The 12,064-nt window shown below is 40.6% G+C and overlaps 1 protein-coding gene across 3 annotated transcripts in view; it reads right to left on the bottom strand.

Annotated features, from left to right (window-relative positions):
- Positions 1-11,687, bottom strand: part of gnrhr4 (gonadotropin releasing hormone receptor 4) — a 30,016-nt gene extending 18,329 nt beyond the window's left edge. For 2 of the 3 annotated variants that reach the window (XM_054733096.2, XM_015964520.3), the window contains exons 1-2: positions 11,038-11,165; positions 10,187-10,794 (exon numbers count right to left, since the gene is read on the bottom strand). In XM_054733096.2, coding sequence (XP_054589071.1) covers positions 10,187-10,708 — 522 coding nt within the window. In that variant the 5' untranslated portion in view covers positions 10,709-10,794; positions 11,038-11,165. The other variant, XM_015964519.3, reaches the window with a different exon arrangement.
- Between the last annotated feature and the right edge of the window lie 377 nt (positions 11,688-12,064).

The following is a 12,064-nucleotide window of genomic DNA, read 5'->3' on the forward strand; positions in this document are numbered from 1 at the left end:
GAATAATGATAAAATTGTTCTTTTTTGGGGGGAAAGATCATGAAAAAAAACATCACAATAATCACATCTGAAGTAAGAATGAGTGGATGTGTTTTTCTCCGTTGCCTCAGGGAAGATTTTTCAAGTGCTTCAATACAGATTCAGTTTTGTTTTTGAATCTGAGACGAGACGAATCAAGGATGACTCATAATTTGCTTGATTGCTTGGGTTCAGCTTCGAGGTTTAGAGTTTCTTTCACTGAGCTTTATGATGGACAAGAAAAAATTATATAATTTTGTTCCTCCTGAGTTTCATTTTATTCTTTTTGTCTTTCTTTAATGAATATAGCTTGCTAATGAGATGCACATTTTTCAGGAACTAGCAGAATGCCATTTCAGAAGAAAGCTTTGCAGAATTTGGAGTCTTATTTCCTGCTATTTGGACATCTAGCCTCTGACTGTATAACAGCAAAGCAACTCTACCACATATTTTTTTTTGCTTTGCAATGCTGATGTTTTATCACCACAAATAACACAAGCCTGGAGGAGTTCTGCCATGAGGTGAAGTTGCTAATGCTAACGATTAGCTTCTACTAGTCAAGACGTACTCTGCTGTTTCCTGGACAACCTTCCTCATGGCGAGTCAAAATGGGTGAATGCATGAAAGTTAGGTGACAGTGTGACGTAGATCTGTCAGGTTTTTCTAATCCTATCAGAAGCTAATGCAGGAGATAGTTGTAGAAGACCATTTTCATGTTTAGCCTGCATGAAAACCTCAGAGTGACCGATTACAATCAGACATAATAATAAAGATTTATTTCTTCAGTATTCCACATCTTGTTTAAGCACATGTATTTAAGGAATGTCAAATTAAAGCCCAAAGCATAAAATAAAGCTAAAATAAAGACTTTTCTTCTCATCTATGTTGAGTTTGGCAATATTTACTCATTTTTCTGTCATTTGATTTCTCTGAAAAACAGAATTAACAAAAACCTGAAACTCCTGTTAATGTCCACAATGTTTAACTGAATCCTTTCAATCTTTACAATTTTATTTTATACAGTAGAAATCTTAGGCTGCACATTGGTGCAGAGGTTAGCACTGTTGCTTTGCCCCAAAGAGGTCCTGGGTTCATATCCAAGCTTGGGGTCTGCAAGGAGTTTGCATATTCTCACTGTACAGACAATGAATAGATGGTTATTAGAAATCTCCCAAAACAAATGTGGAAAAAAAAAGATATTTTGGAAGATTAAGTCAACAGATTGTTGGTTAGTTTGTTTAATCTAATTTATTCCCTCTTTATAGGACCACTTTACATCCAAGGTGTTTTCCCTTCTTTTTGGGTTTTCGGTCACTCCGAGGGAAGGAAAATGCATTACCTGGAAAATGCAACAAGCAAGGCATCATGGGTATCAGGAGTAAAGTGGAGATAAATTAACATTTCAAAACCCACGTGAGTCATTGAGCTGGTAAGTGCAGCTTCATTTCTCTATCAAATCCCCAAACTCTTATAAAACTAGAACTAATTTATTCAGAGTCCTAGCTAATGGTGCTATTATAGTTGCTAATTAATTGAGAAACATAAATATTTCCAGCCATCTGTTGCTGTTGAATCCCACGCACTTGATGTGGAAAATATGGTGATTTAACTCTTGATCAGGTTCCTGAACAGCATCATCAATATTTACATTTTTTGTTCAAGTTATCAGGTAAATAATCCATGGATGGGCACGCTGCCTCTGATCAGAAACCCAATTTATTGATAAAATGTAAGTTTGCTTAATTTAGGTTACATTTCTTAGTAAAATTTCAGAAATCTTATAAATTTTAAATATTTTTGAAACCATCAACTTTAACCTGTTTTTGTAACTTGATGCTTCAGTCAATGAAAGCCTTTTGATGGGTAATGTGAGTTAAAGTTGACTGCAGCCTTTAGGTGTAATGTCACACACAACATTACCGGCTGCAATGATCAGTCAGTTCACCTGCAGCATACCCTGTCTCTTATTAAGATTCTTGTCTAATTTGGATGTTGTCTCATCATGTTTCTGTTTGCAGACCTAATGTCAGAATTAACCCTCATCTCACCTTTCAGCTAAAATCAACAGCCTCCTTTTTCTAATCAACTACGCCAGAGGTTAAGCGTGCTGTTTGATCAAATCAGGACTTTCAACTAAATCCTGTTTTTAAAGACACTCACATGCATCAGACGCCTGTGAATGAGACCCCAGAGGCCCAGACTCTGTTGTAGATGTGCGACCAGATTACTTTGAGTTTAATGAAAATATTTTCACAGGTTCATGATATTGGCAGACGAGGTTGAATCGTTCAATTCCAATTCAACAATTCTTATTAATTCTAGAGGAAAATTAAATGTTGTGGTGGATCATTATTGCTGACATTTTTTTAAATGCTAGCGTAGATGGGTCTAGCTGTGGACAGAAGGATGTTTCATAAGATGAGATGATTTTTCACACACCATGCCACAAAGTGGTCCTCCAGATCTATGTACTCAGTTGCTTTTCCATCTATGTTTCACATGAAAATAGCGCATTTTATATTTACACAGATGACTAGACTGTACCAAGTGAAAGGGAATGGTGAGACCAACCTGGTCAGCCACAAAACCCTCCAGTCTCACAAATTAAGGTCTGTTTGTCAGGTAGTCATTAATCCAGGTGATTGAGGAGGTGTGCATCCTGCTTCATCTTGATTTTCTGACAGACTCAATTGTATTAAATGCACAGGAGAAAAATGAACTACATGATCTTCACAATGCAGCCTGCTTTTTCCTGTGTGATGGTGCCTTTCTCTCCACAGCTAACAAACTGAAAAGTGTTTATTTGCTCATTCAGGTGGGCTAACAGTGACTTCTTGAGGACCGTAAAGATGTGAAATGTTAGGGAATGAGGAATTTGGACATTAAGGGCAAATCAAGGGTAATTCTTAGGCATTGGAATAAAGCAGGATGACTTCTTCGTGGAATTTCCTCAGGTGAGAGGGGTGTCCCACAAAGATAATCCACCTGGTTCCTGCTTAGTCTCCCCAGCTGCTTCCTGACCTGATTGCTAGAGACATAGATCCGTATCTCCTGATGCGGTTAACACCAACTACGTACCAGCAGCAGGATGCATGACCAAGGTGGAAGATAAAATTGTTCCAACTTTTGAAGTGTGTCACATAAACAGTGGGAGGGACCTTTACTGGCTCAGTGGCCTAGTGGTATGAGTGTCCGCACTGAGACTGGGAGATTGTGGGTTCAATTCCACGGTTTGGTCATACCAGCGACTTTAAAGGTGAGACCCAATGCCTCTGTACTTGACACTCAACATTAAGGGGTTTGACTGGAGAGTTAAACCAACAAAAGGTTCCTGAGCACAGCTGTGTCTACACCAGTGTGACAACTAATGGGACATTAAAGAATGCATTCAGCTCACTGGATTCTCCATACTTCGATGTTTGAGTCTCCTGCATAAAGCCAGGAATGTTCTTTATTAATGCTCTCAAATGTCTTATTATTCTGCCATACCTTGAGCTCTAGCTGTCTTATGTTCACCTGCTTATTGTTTTTATACTTAGCCAGGAGTTTTTTGAAAATAGAATTGCCTGTGGCCAGCCTCTGTAGCCAAGGATTGTTCCAGCCCTCATTTATGGTCACGAGCTTTGGGTAGTGACCAAAAGAAAGAGGTTGTGGATACAAGTGACCAAAATGAGTTTTCTCCGCATTGTGTCTGGATGCTTCCTTAAGCTGGGCGTACACTGTGTGACTTTTTCACTCTTTTGAGCCAATTTTCCACTCGTGCGAGAATCCACAAGATTGGGGCGAGTTTTGTGCTGAGCGTCGTGTAGTGTACAGGGGCTTACGAGAGGCGATTAACACCACGTGAACAGCTACCAATCAGCAATAATGACCTTGCACGAACTTCTGGCATGTTTGAAATTTGGCTCATCGCTCGTGAGGGTTGAAGTGGCGCTGCAAGCGCAAGTACCAGAACCGCTCACGATGCATGCACAGTCATGCATTAGCACGGCTCGCCAGCTATTTCCCTATTAACACACGTCGTTCATTTTTATTTCTACACTTTTTCATACACACAATGACAAGGATTATCAAGAAAGTGTGTTTGTCGTGTTCATGTCAAATTCAACTGACCAAAACACTGATTTACTTTCTTTCGTTTTCCTCATCCAACCTCTACAAATCCCTGTGTCCTCCTGCAGCACTCACGAAGGACAACAGACATCCGTTACAACACAAAAAAGTCCGACGTGTTGTGTAAAAACTGCTATTTTTATCATATTTTTAGGTCCGACATGTTGCTACGAGACGCACAGTGTGAGCGGTCAGGTTGCATCTGAGAACTGAGTCATACAGTGTGAGCACGATTCGTGAAATTTACTCTGTAAGGAAGTCGCACAGTTTGAGCTGAAGCTCAGTGCTACGAGTGGAAAAGTTGCACAGTGTCCGCCCGCCTTTAGAGATGAGCGGAGAAGATCAGCCATCCGGGAGAGACTTGGGGTAGATACATCGACATTTATATATATACTGGTAGATCAGCTGCTCCTCCACACTGAGAGGTGCCAGTTGAGGTGGTTTGGGCAGCAGGATGCCTCCTGGACGCCTCCCTGATGGAAGTTTTCCGGACATCTCCAACCGAGAGGAGACCCACAGGAAGACCCAGGACACCCTGGAGGGACTATGTCTCTCAGCTGGCCAGGGAATGCATTGGGATTCCCTCAGAGGAGCTGGCCCAAGTGGCTGGGGAGAGGAAAGTCTTGGCCTCCCTGCTTAGGCTGCTGCTGACTCGAATAAGCAGGCGATAATGGATGAATGGAAGGATTACCCGTGTCTTTCCTCTAAAGCTTTTATCTTGTTGAGAACTTCTTTCAGGTCACTGGTGATCCAGGGTTTGTTCCAGGGGAAGCACCTCACTGTTCTAGTGGGGCTGATGTTGTCCACACAAGTTTAAAAAGTCACTATCTCATAGTGACTCACAGAGGACATCCAAATTAGTCTCAAAACATTTCTTCAGCTTCCTGTGACCTTCTTTCCAACATTTGAGGGCAAACAAATATTCCAGAAGGCCATTAAACATTCTCAGTATGAGTTGGAGTGTACCCGTGGCTACAACACCACACTTTAGCTCAGCATTTGAAAAATTGAGCACAATTTCAATATTTGTGTTTGCAAATGCCATTGACATTGTAAGAGACGTACATCCAATCATTACTTCCTCCTAAGAGTTTCAATAATATGTGTCAGATGGTTGCTGACAGATTTTGCAGACATGCCTTTACAGAGATTTAAACATTATTGTTCGCACAGTATTTTGCCAGCAGGTACTATCAAAGCTCTGTTCTCAGTTAAAACTCAAGCATCTCACAGCACAAGATTAAATATTTACCCATTCTTTCACTGTGTTAAAGGTCCCTCCACTGGTTTCAGGTTGTTTGTGCTGCATTAGAAAACACGAGCTGCACAGCCTGGTTCTTCTCTTTCATAACACTCCCAATGAAATCTTCCTCATCATGTAACAGACTTAGCAGTTGTTTGGTTTATTGCCTCGGGATCATTTTGCTGCAGAAACAGCCAGAGCAGTAAAAAAAAAACTGAGCTGAAACGCTGCTCGTTTTGACAAAATGACCAATTAGCATAAGGAGAGCAACAGTAGCTTGAAAGAACAAGATCAAAGATTAAATTTAAGCTAAGAAAGCAATCACTTTGTGTAATCTAAAGCTGTCACAAGTTTATGCCACCTGATTAAATATGGAAACAATATTTCAAAGTGCTGTTACAGTCTCATCTTGCAGCCAAACTCAATAACATGTAAAGGTATGAAAATGTCATTTTATTGCTGTCTTTCTTTGGTACTGCAGACGGCTGCACGAGCAACCAGCTACAGCTAGGGCTAGAACATATAAATGATGGTTTTCATTTCTATGCATCCTGTCATCTTAACTTTTTTTAGGGCAAAAAAAACCATACAACTTGGATAAGGCAGTCAGCTGAAAAATAACTTCCTTCATCGTAAAATTATCAACATGAAAAATATAATATTTCATAATTTTATCACAAGTTTGAAATAACAAGTAAATAATGTTTAAATTAGTACACACTTTTATGTTGAATCTGGTCTCCATTAATTGATTTAAGTTGGTGTAAATGGTAAGAGAAACTGTTTTCTGAGTCCACTGTGGGTTATACAGCAAATTTTTGTCCCACTGGGAAAATTTTGTTGGGCTCTTGGTTGATTTGAGACTTGATTAGTTGTTTCCTTTCTGGGAGTTGGAGCCTGCAGAGCAGATGATGCATTTACATACTGCACCTGATCAGACACTTCATTTAATTTAAACTGCCTCATTTCTGCTCCACACACTAATGACTGATCCGTGGACTCCAGAATTAGTGTCTTTAACTCATTCATGTTTTGTTTTGAAGCTTTATTATTGGAAGTGCTTTTTAAATCTGCTTGAATGTTCCTGCTGTCATAGGCTGATGTGTATGAGGGAGTATCAGTGCCACTAGGAAGGAAAGGAGGAAGAGTCAAGATAAAAATCTAAATGCTGAGAAAATATTTAAAAATAAAGAAGAAAATGACAAACTACCTGCAGGACAAAGTTGAGTTGTTGAGACTAAAGTCTAAAGACTATTTCAAGTAAAACTTTGAATGTTGTCATTTTTAGTTATACCATATTTGTCCCAGTTTATAAAAATACTTTTTGTGGCCAAACTATTAAAATTGGCTAAATAAGAAAACAACTGTAACAAAAAAAGAACAACACACTCTAGGAAATTGAATGCTGAATTTACATAACATTTTGTCAACTGGTTCCACTAAACATCAATGTAAAGAGTAATATGTCTTTACTTTTAACACAAAATTGCATGACAATTTATAATAGTCTACATTTGAATGTGCATGAAGTAAGCATGACACCCTGTGGTCAAATTTGGGAACTGCACTCCATGTATGAAAACAAACAAGTCCTCTCCTTCATGAGTTTCATGGCACTAGCCGATTACAGATCAACACTAGTGAGCAAAGATGAGTCATACATAGCAAGTTGATAAATAGATAAATACATTTCACTGTAATCTCCAGTTGTTGGCAACTGAAAAAAAGTAGCTTAAGATTTTTTTAGAGCCAACTACAAATCACTGTTAGCATTGTTAGCTCAACATAAACCTCTAGCCTTCCTTTCCTGATATGAGCAAACCATAGTGAAATGGTTTGTTTTATATCTTTTGCTTCTTGGCTGCTCCTTTTACTGCCTTCCATTCTGTCCACAACGCTGCTGTTCTTTGTCAGCTGGTGTCAAATTAAAAATGTCAGAGCAGTGTGTTGAAGATTTGATAACCCTGCAGGCTCACATGTGATTGGCGCTTCACAAGAACTATAAATAACATTTTTTAAATAATTATATTATATTATATATATATATATATATATATATATATATATATATATATATAATTTATTTGTATTTATTCATTTCTTTTCTTTTTTATTGTAATAAAAATGAGAGAAAGTGAAAAAATATATTTTAAAAAATATGAAAGAAGACAAACATGAAAAAGAAATGGTATTGGGATCCTGAGAAAGGCAGGATTGGTAGAAACTGTAGCATGAAGAGAAAGTAGTGATGAAGAATCAACTGACGGTCACATAAAATCTATCCTGAACAGGTGAGTTTTCAGCTACTCTTTAAAGGAGACCACTGAGTCCACTGTTCTCAGGCCTGGGGGGGGGGGGGGGGGGGGGGGGGTCCAGAGTCTGGGGGCCACAGCAGCAAATGATCTGTCACCTTTGGTCTTTAGCCTGGTGCGCTGGACACCCATGGCCACTAGACCTCAGGGACCTGCTGGTGGTGAAGAGACTGAGAAGATCACCAAGTTAAGATGGTTTTTGGCCCAATCCCAATACTCGCACTTCCACACTTGCACCCTTCAGCTCCCGACCAGGGGTGTGAGTGCATCCGGTGTCCTGATTCTCAAGTGCGGAAGTTGATAATGCCACTTTTGCACCCTTGATCAGCACTTCACCTCGATGTGCACTTGGGCGAAGGGTATTACCCACAATTCATTGCTGTGGGAGAAAAGGCTCAAGTGCCATTTCTGAAAAATAAGTATTTTCTAATGAAAACAGTTTATTTTAGGGTTATTAGTTTATGCTCTGGAACGTTTAGACAAAGTAATAATTAGATTAATTTTATTTCAAATAATTCAATCAAAGCTTTATTTACCAAGCGCCTTCCGCGACCCTGTCGGGAAGCCCAAGGCACTGAACACAGTACATGAGAAATGTGAAACACGATGAATAAATCGATAATAAAAAGCAATTCAAATAGTGCAAAAAAGGCTAAACATTTAAGAAGAAACAAATGGGTAAAACAAGGGGAAAAGAGACCAATGAAAGCAGGGAAATAAAATTAACATTAAAGAGGGCCAAACTCAAACATGTTCAGGGAAGGCCAGGCAGAAGAGGTGGGCTTTTATGCGACTCAGAGATGGGGACAGCCTAACCGAGGGTGGCAACTGGTTCTAGAGTGATGGAGCTAGAACTGAGAAAGCCTGGTCCCCACGAGTATGACACCTAGAACGAGGGACAGCGAGCAGGCCTTGGTCAGAGGAGCGAAGAGCGCATGATGAGGAATGTCTATTCAGGAGTGTGGGTGTGTAGGGGGGAGCACCACCCTGGAAGAAATTGAAAACAAAGACCAGGAGCTTAAAGTGTGAATAACAGACCAGAAGCCAGTGCAGGGAGGCCAGAACCGGACTGATGTGGTCCCATTTCCTGGTCCCAGTCAGAAACCTGGCTGCGCTGTTCTGCACAACCTGTAGGTGGCGCAGTGATGACTGACACAACCCTGCATATAGAGAGTTGCAGTAATCAAGCCTGGAAATTACAAAAGCATGGAGTACCTGCTCCAGGTGGACTCTAGACACCATAGGTTTGATTTTTGCAAGGCGTCTCAGATGAAAGAAACTGGACCAGATCGCAGAGTTGATGTGAGCCTCAAATTTAAGTCCAGGGTCAATTTTCACCCCAAGCTGGTGACAACTGGTTTTGAGTAGGGAGAAAGAGGGCCAAGATCAACATAACGACCCACAGCCCTGCAACTGGGGTGGAAAACAATGAGCTCTGTCTTTCCCTCATTTAGATCAGGAGTGGGGAACCCTGGTCCTCGAGGGCCGGTATCCTGCTCGGAAGGATAAAGGAGTCTGGCCATCATATGGGATGGTAGGACACTACCGAAGAAGAATGCAGAGAAAAGTTTGAAAGAGTGGTTAATAACAGGGGCAAAGCCGGAGTCAGGCGCCATCTTGTTACCTACATATATAATCAGCTTAAGAAGCCATAATTCAGTTCCAGGCTATTCTTTAAATTTTCTAAAAAAAATGTTGACTTTTTTCCCCTCAGCGTTTTTGTCTAGAATTGAATGGCAACTTTTTATCACTATTTAGACTTTTTTGTAAGTGGACATATTTCTTGAGATTCCACCTTTTTTCTACAGATAATTAGTTAAAATTTTCTTGGAAATATCAACTCAATTCAACGTAATGGTAAATGACCTCAGGGTTCCACAACCTCCCAAGGTGCTTCACAACATCAGTCATCCACCCATCCACACACTAGAGATGATGAGCTACATTGTAGCCACAGCTGCCCTGGGTGCACTGACAGAGGTGAGGCCTGCCATACACTGGTGCACTGGTTCCTCTGACCACCATCAGCGGGGCGGGTTAGGTGTCTTGCTAAGGCCACAGCAGCAGCATTTTCTGGTGGGAGCTGGGATTGAACCTGCAACCTTCTGGTTACTAGACAACCTGTTCTAACTCCTGAGCTACTGCTGCAGAGTGAGTCAGTCGAATTAAATATTAGTGTTGCTTCATGAAAATTTGCACTTTTCTGTTTTCCATTCAGACGTTTGTCTGGAAACAGTAAGTTGACTTTCTGTCTCAAAACAAAAGGTCTTTTGTTTGATTCAATATCTTGACATTTTGTTCTCAACATCTAAACTTCATTCTTCTGTCTAGTTGCAATGTGTGTTATTCACTGAAAAATTTTCAACCTTAATTGTCAAAATGTCACCTTTATTCTGGAAATGTTGCCTTTCTTCTTAACAACTTTGACTTAAATCTCTCTGCTGATTTCATCTTCTTAGAGAAATCTGATGTGCATAAACCCTCAGGAGTTCTCTCCTACCTGGGGGAGTGACAGGACCACGCTCATGGACCAGGCCACACTCAGCATGATTTTGCTCTTCCTTTTGGCCTCGGTGATGCCCAGAGGGTTGAGAATGGCCGACTGTCTGTCCAGGCTGATGACCACAGTCACAAAAGCGCATGAGTACATGGCCACCAGTTTCATGAACATTAGCAGTCTGCAGGCTGCGTCCCCCGCCTGCCACTGCACCGTGATGTTCCACGCTGCGTCCACCGGCATCACGATGAAAGTCACCAGCAGGTCTGCCACGGTCAGGTTCATAATCAGGATCCTGACGTGAGATTTGCGTTTGCCTCCTTTGCCGGCAGCCCACAGCACCAGCAGGTTGCACACAGCCGAGACTGCGCACAGGGTGAAGGTGATGATAACTCTGACTTTGGCCGCCGTGGAGAAAGTGGGGAGCTGGAGTGCGTCTCCATCATCAGCGCTCTTGTTGCAATCTAAGGCTGATCCCTGACAGCTGCTGTTCAGCGTTTGATCCGTCAGCTGGTCGAACATCATGAAGTCTCACTGACTGACTGGACGCTCAAATGAAAAGAAATCCTGCTAGACTAAATATTTCCTCGCCATCCTCAGCTGGAGTCAAACTGTGAAAACCAAGAGAAACATCAGAAATAATTTCTCCGTTTCCACACATTCAGCCAGAAATGTCCTCACATCATTACAGAACTAATGATAAAAAAACCGTTAACTCTAATTTAGTGTTAAGATATTAGAAGAACAGTTCATCTGAAATGATAGATCATTACACTAATTAAAGCTTGAAAACACAACAAATGTCTCCCCAAGATGCGTAAAAGCAAGAAAATGCCACACAGTGCAATAATTACCCGAACTTATCTTCTTCCTGTCCAGTTTTCTCACTAATTCAAGATGACGTTTAAGATTAAATTGCCCGACAGAAACATAAAAGGAAATGAATAACAATGACGCGCATTTCCCGCGTACAGACGGACATCCTCACCTGGAATTAATCCAGATAATAATTAAAACGTCATTTCCATCCGAGTCCCTGCAGCTGTTGCTTCTTCAGTCCGCTTCATCCATCGTGCGCGGAACAACAGGCTGTACTGTGACTGGGTTCGGTTTGATCCATTCCCGGTGCAAAGGGGGGCTCCTCCTGATGCGCTCAAATGGAAAAAGATGAGACCAATCTGAAAGGGGACATTTTTTTAAATTTAACTCATTAAACAAGCATGCTTTTTAATTTGACCGTTTTTTTAAAGCTCATCATAAGAGAAAATTGTTTTTGATCCTTTAAGCTTAAGAATTTGAAGAGATGTGAAACACACTTATAAATTCTCTGGGTTGGCTGTGAGGCTTATGGCTCTTACAGATCCTAGTTTAATATAACAAAACAGACCCAATTGGCTTTAATTTTCAGACACTAAATTCGTACTTTTATTAGAGACACCTGATAAAGAATACAATGTTTATGCTAGAAATGAGAACAATATTAATCCAAACAATAAGGATCTGTTGGATTATTTGATGGATTTTTTCATGCCTTCTTGATGCTTCGCAGGAGCAGATGGTCAACCTGCTGTGTATTTATGCCATTACTCAACTCATCACTTCATGAATGCCGATTCCCATGTTAATTCATACATCAATTAATCTGCCACCAAGTACGGTTTTCATAAATATTCATGTCAAAACCTTCAGAAATTCATTTTATGGTGTGGAACACTGAAAAACCTTTTTTTTTTTCAATTATCTGTCATTCTGAGTTTTTCATGCAGGCTGAACATCAAAAGAGTCTCCTACAGGCATTTCCTGCATTAATTTCTTGTTCACTCTTGAAAATAGACAGGGAAGGATTTGAAAAGCCTGACGGATCTATGTCACACTGCCACT

Source organism: Nothobranchius furzeri, chromosome 4 (genome assembly GCF_043380555.1).
Source record: "Nothobranchius furzeri strain GRZ-AD chromosome 4, NfurGRZ-RIMD1, whole genome shotgun sequence".
Lineage (NCBI taxonomy): Eukaryota > Metazoa > Chordata > Actinopteri > Cyprinodontiformes > Nothobranchiidae > Nothobranchius > Nothobranchius furzeri.